Source organism: Eretmochelys imbricata, chromosome 10 (genome assembly GCF_965152235.1).
Source record: "Eretmochelys imbricata isolate rEreImb1 chromosome 10, rEreImb1.hap1, whole genome shotgun sequence".
NCBI lineage: Eukaryota > Metazoa > Chordata > Testudines > Cheloniidae > Eretmochelys > Eretmochelys imbricata.
The window spans coordinates 78030265-78048669 of record NC_135581.1 but is presented as its reverse complement, the minus strand read 5'-3'; the positions used below and the strand labels follow the sequence as shown (position 1 = coordinate 78048669).

At 44.3% G+C, this 18405-nt stretch overlaps 1 protein-coding gene across 1 annotated transcript; it reads left to right on the top strand.

The window, feature by feature from the left end:
• The first annotated feature begins 1578 nt into the window (after positions 1 to 1578).
• Positions 1579 to 16468, top strand: CILP (cartilage intermediate layer protein). Its single transcript, XM_077828964.1, has 8 exons — positions 1579 to 1645; positions 4368 to 4451; positions 6843 to 7112; positions 9382 to 9567; positions 10839 to 11153; positions 11294 to 11402; positions 13303 to 13460; positions 14121 to 16468. Exons 1-8 carry the CDS (start codon positions 1579 to 1581, stop codon positions 16466 to 16468), a joined length of 3537 nt encoding a protein of 1178 aa, XP_077685090.1.
• The last annotated feature ends 1937 nt before the right edge of the window (positions 16469 to 18405 follow it).

Here is an 18405-nt window from a genome sequence, read left to right as displayed (position 1 = left end):
TTGGTCCAAGAAAAGATATTACCTCTCCTACCTTGTCTCAAAATACTTTGCACATATATAGAATTTTTACACTTTCAAAGCACTGTACAAACATCAGTCCTCACACCTCCCCTGTGAGGCAGCTAAATAAATAGGTAGCTTTACCCCCAACTTGCAAATGGGGAAACTAAGCCCCTGAGCAGTTACTATATAACTTACAGAAAGCCACACAGCAAGTCAGTGGCAGAACTGGGATTGGACATTAGATCACACTTGATGCTATTCCACTTTGCAAACAACAGAATGACATTGATGTCAGAGGCATGTGATCTAATCTACAGTGCTGACAGCTCTGGAACTTGTCTGGGTGTATGTTTCAGTTACATTTTATTTCCAAACCATATTTACTATTGGTTGCAACTCCTTTCCAGTATATGCCATTGTACTTGTGTCATTCTTGGAGCAAGGCTGCGGTTTCAGAAGGAATGTGGGACTGTCGGGCTTGGTTTCTGCAGCAGTCCTGAAACATCATCATTGCATACAAATTTAATCCATGAGAAGGCGGTTTAATGATCTTCCATGAAATCATTGTCTGCAGAACACATCTAGGGCATGGCTTGAATGGGGTGGGAGGATACAAATACTAGAACGCTGTGCTGGATACACCTTTCACACAAATAGAAATAAGAAAGAATTCAACTGAAGTCAATAGAGTTCCACCAGGGTGAGAGAAGAATCAACCCAAATGTTTGCAATGGGGTAGAGACAGAAGCCCAAACTCTAAGGCCTGTGCTGTACAGGAGGTCAGGCTAGATGATCATATTAGTCCCTCTACCGGCTTTAACATCTGTGAATCCAGAAGTGATGCCATTGGTGACACAAGTGCCACGTCAAGTGGAAGTTGGTCCGAAGACAGGGAGGGTGGGTGTAAGTGGCAAAGGAGTGTATTTCACATTGCTTGGTCAATACTCACACTAGACTGTTATACTGTGAGGGCCCTAAAATGATTGGATACTGTAAAAACTTAGCCATTGTACCTCAGGACTGTTTACCCAAGACGATCTTTGGCCCACACTGGTAAATGTATATTTAATAAGAATGGCCATATGGAGTAGTTCCAAGGAACATAGTCTTCAGAGCAGAACTCCTGGCTATTCCTACCAGACAGGTCAAGTCTTGTGTTTAGGAATCAAGGCCATTCTCGGCTCTTTTAGCACCAGATTTTGCCACCTATAATTATGCTGAGTTGTACTTCAGTCTTGGAGGAGCCCCACTGACATCAGCCATAGCATGCTGGGGCCCGAAATCACCCCGCCTCTAACTGAAGGGAGGTGTTACCCAACACAAGGAAGGCTGGGAAAATCTGGCCCTTGATGAATTGCCCTTCAGGACCTCTTTGAGAGAACCATCACATAGGGCCTAGGCCAAATCCCATTGATATCAATGGGAAGATTGTCATTGACTTCAATGGGCTTTGGATCTGACCCATGCTAATTGAAATTGTCTTCACAGGTGACCTGATTTAGGGAAACTACCCAGGGACTAAAATTATTTGAAGACTCTCCATTCTCTGTGGGGGCTCAGCCAGTGAAAAAAAGGATGATCGCAGCAAGAGGATGGATTCTCTCACTCTTTCTTCTGGATGCCACAGCTGTTCTAAGTGAAGGTTAAACATTTATACCAACATTATGGTTGTGGCCCAAAGCTGTCACCTGCTGATAGCTGTTTGATGGCCTACATGAAATGAGCTGTTGTTTTCAGGTCTATTCCAAGGGGAATTGCCCATGTCAGAAAAATCACTGGTGCATTGGCACTATCTGCTAACATTTCCCATCTAGATTACTTATCTGGCCCCCATCACTGTAGGAGCCGATCCCCTCACACTCTTTAACACCCCTGTGAGGTAGGGCAATTATTCCAGTTTTGCAGATAGGGAACTGAGGCCCAGAGACACTAAGTGACTTGCTCAAGGTCACACAGGAAGTCTGTACCAGAGGTGTGAATTGAAACAAGGTTTCCCAAGATCCAGGCTAGTCCCCTAACCACTGGACCATCCTTCCTCCCTAATCAAAGTCCCATAATTTTCACTCCCACCTCTGCTCCAATATTTGAACCCAGGACCACGCGCATTGTAAGTGAGAGCCATACCCCAGACGAAATGGTGTAGTTTGTGGGCACTCTACTACACTGTCGCCTCTTAGGCAATGTCTGTTCTGGGAATTTCCCCCAATTTCAGCCATCAGCAGGCAGCCATCAATGGCACTGCTGAATTGTTGGCCCCCCCCCATATAGACCAGCGAAGATGTGATTTGCACTGATACAGGTTACCCTGGATTCAAGCAGGAGTAAATTAGATTGGTGCAAATTATGGCTTATAGCAGTTCATTCTTTCTACACTAGGAGTTTGCACACCAATGATCGGCTGCCCGTTGCTGAAATCCACAGAGACAACATGGTCTTAGACATGGTATCCAGGGCAGGATCAATATGTGAATGGGGCAATGTGGGTTAAAAAGCCTGCAGTTACACCGCTTATGCAATAAAATAGAGCAGATAACCCCTTCTGCCTCGAGGCAGGATCTCAGTCTCTGTCAACAGAGATGGCTGGGAAATTTCTGCAAAAAATTAAAATTTGACAAAGTAGAAATGAAATTTTGAGAAAATCCATGGTGGTTTCCATTTTCTGGCCAGCAGCTCTAACTTTCCATCAGACACCTTTCAGCAGCACAAATTTAACTAAAGAAAAAGGCAACGGAAAACAAATCTAGATCATCCCATTGTTGTCCATGTCCACACCCACAAACTCCTTATCTCTCAACGAAAGCAATTAAAAAATATTTAATGGCAACACTGGTCATAAACTAGTTCCTCATTTGTGTTACAAGCCATCCCTGCCTGCCTCCTGCTTCATGAGTTTCCAGTCTAAACAGTTCTAAATTTCATTCAAAACACGTTTGACCTCCAACAACAGGGCTAATGGCTCACTCATAGTCAGCAATGACCCACTGCCCATGTGTGATTAAACTACTCAGCCTCAAACCTCATAGTTTATCCCTTTGGGAGGGAAACTAGATTATTGTTCCCCAAATTGCAAGGGGGGTGGGCTAGATGACCTCTGGAGGTCCCTTCCAGCCCTACATTTCTAAGGCAGCACATGGCTATTATTGTCCCTTCGTTACTGAATCTTAAGCATGTTCCAAGCATGCAGACATCAAAGAGTTGGGGCTGGGCTAAGTATGGGCAGAGATGGGGCCAGAGAAGCATGCTGCAGTCTTCGAGGAGGATTCCTTCCTCTTTTCCCCTATGCATTAGCCCAGTGCCCAATCCTAGGCAGGGCGCTGTGTTCAAGATTTAGCCTTTGGGGTTAACTGCAGCATTAAATAAAACAAAGCAGTTGGCAGCCGTTACATGGAATCTGTAACACACTTTGGAAGGGTTATTTTGGTGAGTCAGCAGTGCTAGAAACTGATTATTGGACTACATTTCCGGTCACATCGATGTCAATGGGACTTTTGCCATTGGCTTTACTGGGACCAGGTTTTGGCCCCATGGTCTGCAGAGCAGCTTGGTTCACTTAGAATTTTCACGGCTTTGCAGTCAGAAAGGAAACCTGGTGAGAAGAGGTTCTTTTGTGAGATTCCCAGACCGACTGCTTTTGGCAGGGATGGGAATATTGTGAGGTCTGTCTATCATTGTAAATAATTTTAAAATACAAAAGTTTTCAGCCCACTCTTAAATTCCACCGAAGACACAGGCCCTTTGTCGCTCAGGAGGGTCACACAGCAGTTCTCTATCCAGACCATTACTGGTGCAAAAGAGAAACTCTGAGATGGCTGTGCACAGAAACTCTGGACCCAAACACTGTCACTGAGAACTGGATCCACATTAGAGTCTCCTGGCAGGCCCCTAAGTCTAGAGTGGCTGAATCAAAACCCAATTCTGCACTAAGTTACATGGGTGGTGCTCCGTTTAAAGGCAGTGGGAGATGCACCCTATGTAACTCAGAGCAGGGTCGAGCAAGCCCTGGCTTCATGTACCTCCCAGCTTTGGGAAAGCCCAAATCCAAACTCTGCAGCTCAGACCCATTGCAGAGAAGCAAATTCTTGAGGATATCGACTATTAATGAAGCCAGGGCTGCTTCTAAAATAATTATTTCTAGCTTTTAAAGAACAGACTTCCTTTGACCATCAATGATTACTTTGAATCCCCAGCAATTTATCACGTGACTGAAGAGCAACTCAGCTATCTCATAGTATCGATCCATTCCCTGGCTCCCGCAGCACTAACATTGGGGGTGCATTAAAAGAAATTTTGGAAAAAATCAATTGCTAGGAACACCCGCCCCTCAGAAATGTTCTTCTTCCCTGTGTTGTAAACTTCTCCCCCAGGTGAGAGGGTCCTGAAGCAATCCGTCAGCAGGATCCAGCCCAGACAGAAACCCCTCACTCCCTTTGTAAAGGACAACCTAGCAAGTAAGTCATTTTCCATCTCCAGAAGCTTTGCTTGGTGGGGACAGAGGTCGTTTTGTGCACGTTTATTTTTTTCATGCTTAATATCCAACCTCTTTAACAAGATGAGGTGCTTATGCAATGGACTCATCCCCACCTCTGGCAGGATTTGGTTGTCACTGCAATATGCTTCTGGCTTCTCTCCTGGAATAGTGAAGGTCAAATATACAACCACAGCCCATATTTCTAGCTGGAATCCAGCCTCACACACTTCCCTTAGGGACGTAAGGTTCCTCAGAGAGGAGGAATGCATACAGATATCTTGAATGTTTCACTACACCTTCCTCCCCCACCAGAAATCACGCAGTGTCAGTCCTCAGAAGAAGTTTGATAGACAGCTCCCTGCCCTACACTTTTTTCTCGGCACACAATGCCTCTTCAGAAGAACTCTCCAAGGAGATTTTGTCCCACACTGTACACATGCAGAAGGAAGGTGCCCTGAGAAAGTTGGGCTGGGCAGAAAAACATCCAGCCCCAGGACCACTCAGAGAATTAAGAGCTCTCCCCACACGACCAGCAAAATGAAAAGACAAGCCACCATCGTCAGAATCAATGGCTGGAATTTCTCAGGGGTCCCCTACAAGTTCTGGATCAATGTAAATATGCTCTTGTAACAGGTGCATGTGTGCTGCTAAAGCAGAGTAAATGTGCCCCCCGTGCTCTAGCTGAAAGCGTCCCCTCCCTCTCTCCTGATTCAGACATTTCCCACCAGGACTGGGAGTAATCTGCAGGCAGGGCTATGTGTGGGTGCCATGGGTTAACCAGGGGGCCTATGTGCAAAAATGTATACACCACCAGCCAGAACCCTACATCGGCGTCACTCCACTGAAGTGAGTGGAACTGTACCGATTTAGCCAACGGAGGATCTGGTCCCCAGCTCCCTAAAGCTCCACCCTGAAATGCACCTCTGTGGCATTTTTGCAACTGCGGAGTTAAAGAAGGCAGATAAATTCCATCTAACGCTCCCATCAGCTGTGGGTGGGTTCTCTGATAAGCTCCCTGCCACGAACTTGGCCCAAATACAATGCTGGTAGATAAGCCTAATAATGTAACTGGTTAGCCCACCAGGCACAGATCCTCTAGCAATGCTGAGCACATGCCAGCTGCCACAGTGTCACCCTGCAAACAACCCCTATCTTTCTACAGTCGCGTAGGGTATTTCTCAGTGATAAACAACCAAGCAGATTTAATGACCCACAGCGCCATCTTTGCCCATCAGCTCATCCCAGCTGTTTCTTAATCCTCAGGAAATATCCTGATGCCTCAGGTGATGTTCCCTAATGTCAGGCACCGCAGACTAGGATTTAAATTGCAGCAGATACTGAAAGCGATGAACAATAATGATGTTATGGCAGAGGGATTGCCAGACATTCACAGCAGTTACGCAAACCTTCCCATCCCATTTTCCCTTCATTACCATTCTTGGCAGTGGTTGGGGTGGGAAGGAACCATCCATGTGTGATGAGCTAAAAGCACAGAACCAGGGACGCAACACCTGCATTTCAAATAAAGGATTTGCATTGGCTCAAAAACTGGAATGCCAATTTAAGCTGCTTGTTTCCCCCTTAAACTGGTGGTTAAACTCACTCTTGTTACCAAACCTGTGGTTAGAGCTAACACGGCATGTTTCATGACAAGGGGAAATATCTAATATTTGACAAATTTGTTTAGAACAGTGTTTCTCAAATTTCATTGCACCACACCCCCCTTCTGACAACAAAAATTACTACATGACCCCAGGATTGGGGACCGAAGCCTGAGCCCACCCAAGCCCTGCCACCCTGGGAGGTGGGGGGGAGGGAGGCAAAGCCCAAGGGCTTCAGCCCCAGGCAGAGGGCTATAATCTGAGCACCGCCACACAGAGCTGAAGCCCTCAGGCTTCAGCTTTGGCCCCGGGTGGCAGGGCTTAGGCTTCGGCTTCTGTTGCAGGCCGCAGCAAGTCTAATGCCCGCCCTGGCGACCCCATTAAAAAGAGACCACAACGCACTTTGGGGTCTCAACCCAGTTTGAGAACCGCTGGTTTAGAACAGAAGCTTCTAGACTTGACCACACTTGGAAACAGGGATCTGAAAGCACCATGCACACATTAATTGATTAAGTCTCATACATCCCTCTTGGGGAAGTATTATACCCACCTTTTATGGCACAGAGGTTAAAGGACTTACCCATGGTAACACAGCACAGCTGGCATTAGCATCCAGGATTCCTGACGCTCCAGTCCCAGTCTGGGGACATACACAAGAAAAAGAAAACATTCAGGATGAAAATTAAATGGGAACAAGAGCCAAAAAGTGGCGTGGTGATCACGCCTCCAAAGCTGACTGTCAGTACTGAAGCATCCTTTCTGTTATCCAGATCATGGGGAGTGGACCACATGGTTCAATGTTGATCATCCAGGTGGCAACGGGGATCACGAACGTTTAGATGCCATCAGGTTTTACTTCAGGGATAAGATGTGCGAGAGACCCATGGGAATTGAAGCACGAACCACAGACTGGGTTCCTGCCCAGAAGACAGGCCAAGTGGTCCACGCTAGCCTACAGGAGGGATTCTGGTGTTTGAATAAGGAGCAGCCTGCAGGAAAAACCTGTTTGAATTATGCCATACGTTTCCTGTGTCCCACAGGTAAGTGCAGCAGCTCTCTGGGGGGTTGGAATTAATATTTACCATGTCACTCTTAAAGAAATGAGGTCCAACATGCCATCCAACGAGGATGTACAGGGTATCTCTACACAGCGAGGGCAGTGCATCACAGAGCCCGGATCAATGCTACAGTGCAGGGCTCACACTATGACGCTAGAAATAGGTGTGTAGACGTTACGGCTAGGGCTGGAGCTCAGGTTCTGGAGCCCATTGTCCTCCTTTAGCTTCAGAGCCCGCGAGCTGCAATGTCTACTATTTTTAGCACAATAGCACAAGCCTGAGTCTCTTGACCTGGGCTCCAGACGTAAAACAGGTCTTATAATTAGAGTCCTGTGAAATTGCTTTTATTTCTCAGAAATATATTATTTTATTTTATCCATTCTTCCGCCAAGGAGCCGGACCCTGCCCCTGGGGGAGGCTGGGAGGCCATGAGGGGATGGTTGCAGAGCAAGTCCACCTTGCGTCGGACCTGCAGTGATGGCTGCTGTCCTGCAGGGCTGGGCCTGGCTCCGGCTCCCTGCTCCAGGCATTGTGACCTGGCACACACTCACTCAAATTTGGTCCGACCATTCCCCCATCCTCATGATGGAGTGGCAGTTGGGCCAAACCGGAGTGATGCTGCAACCCCATGCACCAGACCCAGGCCAACAGGACAGGAGATACAGGAGCTTCCACTGAGGGTTGAGTTTTTCATTTTATGTTGTTTTAATGTTTGGTTTTTGTTTTATTTTGTGCTATTTCACTTTTGCATAAAACACAGGGCTCCATTTATCATTCACCCCATAGAAAGCATTTTAACTTGTACGGTCGTCTTTTGAGACTATCATCTGTCAATCAACCAACCAGAACACAGGATTTGAGGCACCAACAGCTTTAAAATGTCCATTTAAGCCATGGCACTTCTCGACGAACCAGCCATTACAGTTCTGCGGCTGCTGTACTTTGCTTTCCTTCTCCAGCCACCAAAGTCCACATAAAACTTCTGCTTTTATAAGACAGGGGTCAAGTATCCGGGGGTAGTCGTGTAGTTTGTATCCACAAAAACAACAAGGAATCCGGTGGCACCTTAAAGACTAACAGATTTATTTGAACATAAGCTTTCATGGGTAAAAACCCCACTTCATATGCATGTTCCAGGCATCTGAAGAAGTGGGGTTTTTACCCACAAAAACTTATGCTCAAATAAATCTGTTAGTCTTTAAGATGCAGTAAGACAAGGGGTTCATATTCCAACATTGTTATTCAGACACTTAGCTGGGCATCTGTCTGCATTTCTACCAGGTAACCTGACCTTCTAACTGGTTTATTACAATAGGTGGAAGAACGTATAACATGGTGCTTAGACATTTTTCTGTAAAAGCAGATTTGTATGTATTTAAAAGAATGTGCTAATAAATATTTTATGGGGCACGGTGACTTTCATTTTTAAACACTTGGAGCAGACCGTGTATTTTGCAAGCAAGCAACTTAAATTACATTAATTCCTTCTAGTAACTTTTTTAACTGAAGTGTCTTAAGATCCCAAACACACACAAGACCATATCATGCACTGCAAATAATCTGACCATAAAATGCTATGTAAGTGCTAAGTGGTATTCCAGGGTTCTGTTCTGCCCTCAGTAAAACAAGTGCAATTCTCACAATGGGAGATGTACTTATGTTATTGTAGACAACGTTTAATTATCAGAGTCATTGGACTAGCTTGTGCCAATTCTCTTATATCCTTCCATGTAAGTGACAAGGTCTGTTTGATTTCCTTTAAAACAAAGACATTCAAAACTAAGCATCTATTGCCCTTGAGCAGTGGTTCTCAAACTTTTGTACTGGTGACCCCTTTCACATAGCAAGCCTCTGAGTGCGACCCCCCTCTATAAATTAAAAACGTTTTTTAATATATTTATCACCATTATAAATGCTGGAGGCAAAACGGGGCTTGGAGTGGAGGCAGACAGCTCACGACCCCCCACCCCCCGAATAACCTTTCGACCTCCTGAGGGGTCCCGACCCCCAATTTGAGAACCACTGCCCTTGAGTTTTACTTTAGCAATTCTGAATGTAGTAGCCTGCACAGATTTAAGTCAGGCACATTTGAAAGTCTTCTCAAAGCTTATTACTCAGAATCATTAATATGTTTTGGGTTTTTTAAAATCTAAATTATTTTTTTAATAATCACTGCCTTTTTCCCAGGCAAGAGAGAATACGCAGTAAATGTAACATGCATCTTAGTAACACAGAAATGATGTTATTCAAGGGTCTTTGCTGCAAGATTCAAAAAGGTTTTGGTCTCCATGGTCGAAATGGAGTGCGTGCTCAGCAGAATGTGGCAAAACTGGTGTCCAGACCCGTATCAGAACCTGCCTGGCAGAGAGCCACTTGGACCTGCACTGTAATGAAGTGACTGAGGAAGGGCAACTCTGCATTGGACATTCTTGTTCAGGTGCTCATATAAACTTGATTACAATGTCCTTTACCTACATGAAATAATGTCACGGTCTCACTCCAACTACTAGAGTTCAGGAACCATCTGTACGGTTTTAGCATCTTTCTTGCCAGTCTCAGGCAGGAGTGAATAAGCCACAAAGCCTGATCTACCCTTTCACCCCGAGGGTGGTCTTGTCAGGTCATGACTGAAGTACACCGATGGGGAAGCATGGGGAATTCATATGCTGCGGTCTATGCTGTGCTTACCCTGTGATTAAACAGAGGACTCCAGAGATGAGCTAAAATTAAAATCCCCCAATTTTGATGCTTTGGTATCAAGATGTGGGAAACACTCAGGGCTCCATCAGGGATGCTGTGGATCTCTTGGATTAAGGAGCATCTACATGTAATGTCCTGATAGAGCAGCACTCAAACTGTGGCTTATGGACCACTGGTAGTCTGCAGAGTACTTGCTGGTGGTCTGCTGGCTGGTTACGTGGTGTTAGCTCTCCTCTTATTAGCACATGGTAAGTAACATTAAAAGTAGACAAACTACGTTATATACTTTCCTAATAGTGCTGTTGTTGCCACAAGGCAATTAAGCAATTGTGAATGAAAGAAGAAATGGTGTGAGCCATTGTGATGGGAAAGGGAGATGGTTCCCTGAAACACTCTCTATTAGGTGTAGTCCACCTTAGGAAAAAGTTGAGACTCACTGTTTTGCAGCTAATCTATTAGACCCCTAATTCTGTCCTCAGAGAATGCCCCTTCAGTACCTCCCATTGCGTCCTCAAGTCAGGACAGAACTGGACCCACAGAGTTAACTAGGTAATTAGTTTTATAGACGGACCTGAGTCATGCCATGTACACTTGGATCTGCACCCCAACTTTCCCAGTGTTTAGAGCGTTTGGATTTGTGGTTTTAATTTGGCCCGTTGTATATCTGTGGCTAAGCTGGAAAGTTCACATCTAAATCTAGATTCAAATTTCCCCAAGGTACAATGCTGGGAGGTAGAACGGAATGTTTGCAGTAGCTAGTTATTTCAAGGTAGTGACCAATAGTAATAAATTTTCATTAAGTGATTGACTACATAGCCATTAAATCTATCTGCTTCTAATACACAGTTGCAGATCATCAATAAAAATGTGTTTTGGATAAAAATTATTTCATGTGCTATATCTGCCTTATTAAATTTGAATTAAAGTAAGACTCAAGATCCTTAACGGAAAGCATTATCAGACTGAATCCAAATGCTCCATTTTAACCTACACTCCTTCCTTCCCCAGAGTGCAACCTCACTTGCTCCATGGGCCGCGTAAATGCTGAATGCGATGCCTGCATGTGTGAGGACCACGTACTGCATGGGATGGTCTTCCTTGCAGACGGAGCACCGGCTGCTGAAGCTACTGTCTACGTGCAGTCTGAGAATCTGAAATTGTTAACAGAGTCTGATAGCAACGGAGGGTTTAGGATTCCTGGAGTGTGCCCTGACGGCAAAAACATTCTGAAAATAAAAAAGGCCAGATACGCCACTGTGACTGTCCCCATACCTGAAAGCACCAAGAAATCCTCAATAATCCACGTGCGTCTGAAAAGAGCAGGTAACTACAAAGACTCCTGGCAATAAAATTTACTGCTATGATCCACTGATTGCTTAGTAGTTTGCTCCTGCTTTTAACATTCATCAAATCTAACTGTGGTTTTAAACTGAAAAGAATACAGATTTTCTTCCCTCCCACAGACAAGCCATACACTGTAAAGAATCCAGTGGATAAAGTGAGAAGAATAGGGCAAAGCGTGATACTCTGCTGTAAAGCTGTGGGGAATCCAGCCCCTGATCAATATCTCTGGTAAGCAATTAAAGGTGGCCCACAAAAGTTATTTTTTGCCTTTGAGCATGCTACAGATATAAAAGATGCAACAATGCTCTTAGAGTTCCTCTGCACTTAGGTTCCTCTGCAGAACCACAATAAATCCTTACATTATTGTTAGTAGGAAGCATTTATATTACGGTAGTGCCCAAATGTCCCAACTGTGCTTGGTGCTGCAAAACCATAGAAGAGTCCATCCCTGCCTTGAGGGGCTTCCAGTCAATAGTGTGTCCGGTCATTTGCATTTGGAATCTCAAAAATCTCCTGTAGAATTCGCTATTGAGGAAGGGTTTAGTATAAAGATGCCCAAAATGCAGCCTAAATCAAAGCACACTGCTGATTTAGGGCCAGATTATAATACTCCTTACACACCGTAAATAGTACTTTACTCCCAAAGATTGACATTAGTTGGATTGCTGATGGTGAAAGGTGTTATTCACAGTCTGGTCCTTAACTTGTGTGATGAGTTGATACAGTAAAGCTGATGGATCAGAGAGTAATTTTCTCTGTAGTGTACATTTTATTTTTATCTCCTTATCCTCTTAGCAAATACATTTTTGAAATGTGACATAAATAATGTGTAGGACTTCATAGAATGGGAAATTATTGTTGTAAGTAATTGTTTCTCTAAGATTTATACTATATTACTTCTTTTACAAGTTTGCAGTTAAGAGTTCGTATGGAAAAAATATATAAATAAGGATTTAAAAACCCCCTATCCCAGCAGAACCTTCAAATGTGGCCGGGAGACACTCTCCAGTCTGCTGTGTTTTAGATACAACCTGTGGGGGCTGGCTATGCTAAAGCTGGATTTACTTTAAGAATTTTTACCAAGTTTAGCACCATTGTGGTTCTCCACGTGCCAGAAATGGTAGAAGCACCACCATAGGCCAAGTGAAGGCATTTTGACCACCATATATCTTACCCTGGTGACATGGTGGCAAAAATCATACACTAGCATTTCCACAGTTTCTAGCAACAGTGAAGCTGAACCAGTGGGCAAACGGCCATGGTAGGAAAATTGCTAGAAATTCTCAGCGCAGACTAGCCTAGCATACCAAAAACCCACAGCTAAATTCTGTGCTTATTTAACATCACTGAATTTACCCCCGCGTAGCTCAGATCGGAATCCAGCCAAAGATTGATATGCAATGGTCATACTTAAGTGTTTTTACCCTGTCTGAAAGTTTTTACCAGTTTGAGAGAGAGAGATCTCCAATACACAGACGGCCTGGGTCCAATGTCCACAGGAGTCACTGGAAAGACTCCCATTCCCTTCTATGGGGGTGGGATATGGTCTGCTGGTAAAAGCTTTCAAACCACAGAAAAATTCTGAGTGGTCTAATATATCCCTCCAATGTCTCTGTGAATGCTTGGGCATTTTGGTTTCAGTGCTGGTGAACTCAACCAACGAGCGAGTTCTAGCCATCCATCAATGATAATACAAGCACAGGCAGATATTAGGGCTGTTCGCATATATTTATTTTAACAGTAAGTGTAAATTATAACAAGGACTATCTACAGACTCCTAGAGAATTGCCAATGTATCCCTCAGTGTCAAAGTTTGGACAGCCCCACCATAATTTATTTACTGGATACTCATAAAAATACTTTGCTCTTCTGTAGGGCCTTCTACTTAAGGATTTCAAAGCGCGTTATTAGAGCGAGTTAAAAGCTCACATCACCTCCATTAGGTAATATTATTCCAATTTTGCAGATGGGAAAACTGAGCAACCCAGCAATGTGTGGCAGAGTTAGGAGTAGAACCCATATCTCTAATTCTAGTCCAATGCATTAGTCATTAAAACCATCCTTTCCTTGCCCCATCAAGTTGCTTGACTTTTTAATCAGGCTACGGAATGATTTCTGTTTCTTACAGGTACCACAATGGAACTCTGCTGGATTCCTCAGTGTACAAATATAATAGCAAGCTGGTGTTAAGGAACCTGAACACAGACCAGGCAGGAGAGTATTTCTGCAAGGCTAGCAACGAGGCAGGGTCTGTGAAATCCCAAGCTGCTAAACTTTCTGTAATAGGTAAGAAAATGAGGCATGTTACAAGAAGTTTGGGAATTGCCAATGTGCAAAATCAGTGGGCACATATGTTGAGGCTATTTAGGAGAAGTTTTGCAGAAATAATATTCATTATTAGCACATTAATACAAGACACATTCAATATCAGATAGTCGCAAAAGAACGAGCCTTGTGCACTTTGGATCACCTACCAAATTTCAGTTTAATGACCTAACCAAAATAATTGTCCTTTACACTCACTGCCATATGAGTGGAGTATCTCAGTACTTTTAGACACTGGGGCTGAGGCCCCAATTCAACAAAGCATTTAAGCATGTGCCTTCCCTTAAGCATATGTTTAAGTTCATCCCTATTCAGCAAAACACTCAGGCACATGCTTAAGCTTAATAACTAAAGGATATTTTTCATTTGAATGGGATGTTAGCACATGCTTGAGTGCTTTTCTGAATAGACAGACCCTAATCACATATTTTAAGCATGTGCATTGCTGAATTAGAACCAGAGGCACTTGACTAAACAGAAGCTTGTAACGCATCCAATTATTCTGAATTTAAAAACCTTATTGCTATTGAAATAATGGTTATCAATATCGGAGGGGTTCAGATGTGGCAAGAAGCAGCGCAGAAATATCTACACATTCATTGATAAAATCTATTTTAACAGCAAGCGATGAAGCTTCCTGCAATCCAAGACCTGAAAGCTACTTCATCAGACTCCCGCATGACTGTTTCCAAAACGCAACTAACTCCTTCTACTATGACGTTGGTAAATGTCCAGCAAACACATGCGCTGGAAAGACAGATAAAGGACTCCAGTGCAAAGACAGCGTTGCTTACTGCTGCGGGGTCTCCAAAATGGAAGTGAGAGAGATATCGTGCAGCGGATACGCCCTTCCCACTAAAGTTGCTGTGGAATGCGGCTGTAGCGTGTGCACGGAGATCAAGATGACAGTCCGGGGGACAGCCACAGCCGCAGATAACGGTGAACCAATGAGGTTTGGCCATATATACATAGGGAACAACAGAATCGGCATGACTGGCTACAAGGGAACCTTCTCCGTCCACATCCCAGCAGACACAGAGAGGTTGGTTCTTACTTTTGTTGACCGCCTACAAAGGTTTGTGAACACGACTAAAGTTTTGCCTTTCAACAAAAAGGGAGGTGCCGTGTTTCACGAGATCAAGTTACTAAGAAAGAAAGCCCCCGTTACGTTAGTGTCCTCTGAAACCAACACGATTCCCTTAGGAGACGTGGAAGGGGATGATCCGATAGCTGAACTAGAAATTCCTCCCAATACATTTTATAGGCAGAATGGTGAACTCTACACAGGCAAAGTGAAAGCCAGTGTTACGTTTCTGGACCCAAGAAATATGTCAACAGCTACGGCAGCACAAAGTGACCTGAACTACATAAATGAGGAAGGTGACATGCTCCCGCTGCACACATATGGCATGTTTTCCATGGACTTCACTGATGAAACAGCCACCGAGTCTCTTAATGCAGGGAAGGTAAGGGTTCACCTCGACTCTACACAGATCAGGATACCAGAACACCTGCAGCAGATGAAGCTTTGGTCACTGAACCCAGAGACAGGATTATGGGAGGAAGAAGGGGACTTCAAACCTGACCAAAGCACACGTCACAAACGGGAGGAAAGAATTTTCTTGGTTGGGAACATGGAGATCAGAGAGAGGAGGCTCTTCAACCTGGATGTCCCAGAGAGCAGAAGGTGTTACGTCAAGGTACGAGCTTATAGAAGTGAGAGATTTCTGCCAAGCGAACAAGTTGTGGGGGCTGTGATTTCCCTTATAAACATGGAGCCCACATCAGGTTATTCATCCAACCCTAGAGCATGGGGACGCTTTGACAGCGCAGTCACTGGTCCCAACGGGGCTTGCTTACCAGCTTTCTGTGATGAGCAACGTCCAGATGCCTACTCAGCCTATATCCTGGCAAGCCTTGGAGGAGAAGAACTTGAAGCTGTGCCCTCTTCTCCCAGACTCAACCCTAACGCCATTGGAGTCCCTCAGCCATATCTCAACAAGCTCAACTACAGGAGGACAGATCACGTGGATCCTAGAATTAAGAAAACTGCCTTCAGTATCACGGTGGCCAAACCAAGTCTGAGCACTGCAGAAGAGAGCAATGGCCCCATTTATGCCAACGAAAACCTAAGAGAATGTGAGCAAGCACACTACAGTGCCGCTCATTTCAGATTTTATAGAGTAGAAGGAGACAGGTATGATTACAATACAGTTCCCTTCAATGAAAATGACCCAATGAGTTGGACTGAAGACTACCAGGGATGGTGGCCCAACCCAATGGAGTATAGGGCATGCTATATGAAAGTAAAAATTAATGGACCCCAAGAGGTGAACATAAGATCTCGCAACATGGGTGGTACGCATCCGTACACAGTTGGCAAGCTTTACGGCATCAGAGATGTGCGCACCATTCGAGACATGGAGCAATCAAACCTTTCGACAGTGTGCCTGGAATTTAAGTGCAGTGGCATGCTGTATGACCAAGACCGCGTGGACCGTACACTGGTAAGAATCATTCCCCAAGGAAACTGCTATAGAGAAAGTGTTAATAGCATGCTCCAGGAATATCTAGTGAACCACCTCCCCCTTGCTGTAAATAATAAGTCAGATGAGTACACAATGTTGGCACCTCTTGACCCTCTTGGACATAATTATGGAATCTACACAGTCACTGACCAGAACCCTAGCATAGCCAAGGAAATAGCTCTGGGTAGATGTTTCGATGGCACGTCTGATGGTACTTCCCGAGTTATGAAGAGCAACGTAGGCATAGCATTAACTTTTAACTGTGCTGAAAAGGAGGTGGCGCAGCAAAGCTTATTCCAGTCTCTGCGGAATTCACCTCGGCAGAGTGAAAGAATAGGGATTAGAAGGCAACAAAGAGAAATCTGCATTGGCCAGGCCAATATGAGGAGAGTTACCCAACGCAGGAGTTCACCAAGAGTTCAGTGTACACCTACAGATTAGAAACACACCAAAGCACCATTACAGTACCCATATTTGACTAAATATATTCTAAAAAGAATAGCTACTTGCCAATAAGCTAATCTAAGTACATATGTTCAGCTGCAGTTGGGGATCATTACTGAATTTCCTGAGACATCACTTCTGTGCTCACTCAACTCTAGTAATTAAGGTTCATCAATTTCTGATTTTCTTTTTATTGCACCACAAAGGAGAGATATGAAGCAAATGTACTTGGGGCCAATCATATTACCATGTTAACATTCTTAGTTAAATGAAATCACCATAAAAATCTTATTTTTGCCTGATGTTAAACAACTTCAAACTTTGGCCTAAAGGGGAAAAATTCAGAGATTAAATAATGTACCTAAAATATTGTTCTAATGTTCTGGATCCAAAGACGTTGCCAGCTAGGAGTACATGAACATTAGTTGGTAACAATTAAAAGGAATAAACTGATTTCTTCATAGTGAATTCAACTGCAAGATTTTGTACTTGAAATGTAAATATTTTATTTATTTCCTTGCTTATTTTAGAAGTGTGTATTCATTACTGAAGTATTGTATAGTGCATTTATTTTATTTTGTGTTTTTGTAGCACATTGAGAAGAAATCATGTGGATTTTTAGGTTTCACTTGCCTAAGGCTACAGTTTTATTTTGCTTCTTGCTTGATTCAAGTAAAAAGTCCACACTGTAGAATAGTGTAGATTCATAAAAAGGTAATTTTTGTAACATTGATAGCGCTGTATTCCTTCTGTGTCTGATGGGTCTGTATTAATGTTCAAGTAACAAAATAGTTATTCCTGGCAAGGAATAATTTGCTAAATTAAAAGATGAAACACTTTCTTTTCATGAACAATTCACAAAACAGATCACAAAATCCTCAATTTGAGTCCGATTCTGGCTGATGCTGTGGGCACAGTTCTGGTAGCACAAAGCAGCTGTAAAGCTGCTCTAAAAATGGGCAACTGGAGATTCTCCCAGGGTGTGAGGGGGCATAGTCAGAGCACGTTGCAGCAATTTCTTCTATTACGAGCCAATGCAATTTGGAGCAGCCCTGGGGCTACTCTAATGAACACCAGCAACCAAACTGGCACCCAGCAGCTCCTGAGATGGGGAAAGTGCTTCCCCCAGCCCCAATCTCCTCGGCTGCATTGTGCAGAGCTCTCATGCAGGTGAGGATCTAGCCCTTACTTTGGTCTTTGAGTTCTAACTTTGTTCATTCTTGGAAAGTTATCATGAATTTCTTCAGTACTTAGAACCTGATCTGCTGATTGCTCATGAACCACGAACTGCAAACATTCACAATCTGCATTGCACTGGCTAGTTGCACAAGACATATGGTATTGTTTCTCTTCCTGGAATGGCTGACATATGCAACTAACCAACAAAGAGCAAACTGTATATTTTACAATCAAACCAACCATTTTGCATATTTAAGTTTAAGATTTGGGCTAGTAAATCTCAAGCACTAGAATGCTCATGGAAAGAGATCACAAAAAAGTAACCAATACACTTAGATTGGGGAGGACAAACTATGGCCTGCGAGCTGCTTCCGGCCCATCAGACGTTTTTATCTGGCCCTCGAGTTCCCACCTGGGAGCAGGGTCGGAGGCTTCCCAGCCCCAACTCACAATTCCCTTGATGAGCACCATCTTCCAACATGCAGAACCACACTGCGCAGGTGCGATTTCACGGTGCTGTTTCCGGGACTGGAACCCTGCCCCTACGTGGCAGCCCCCACCCCATGCGGCAGCGCACCCAATCCCCTCCCGGTCTCCTACGGCCCCCCCTCAAGAGGCTCAAAACCGCCCAGGGGCCGCACCCGTCCCAGCTAGGGTGCCTCTGCCAGTGATGGTGCCTGGTACGGCCGCCTTGGTGTCACTGCCAGCAGGACCCTTAGGAGTCCCCAGTACTGCCCCTGTAGAACCCCCCCACA

Bases quoted from the DNA above. Each gene is read 5' to 3' on its own strand.
- CILP (XM_077828964.1), top strand. From the start codon at position 1,579: ATGATCGCAGCAAGAGGATGGATTCTCTCACTCTTTCTTCTGGATGCC. The intron at 4,452-6,842 runs GTAAGTCATTTT...TCTGTTATCCAG, and splicing joins TGTAAAGGACAACCTAGCAA to ATCATGGGGAGTGGACCACA. The intron at 13,461-14,120 runs GTAAGAAAATGA...CTATTTTAACAG, and splicing joins TGCTAAACTTTCTGTAATAG to CAAGCGATGAAGCTTCCTGC.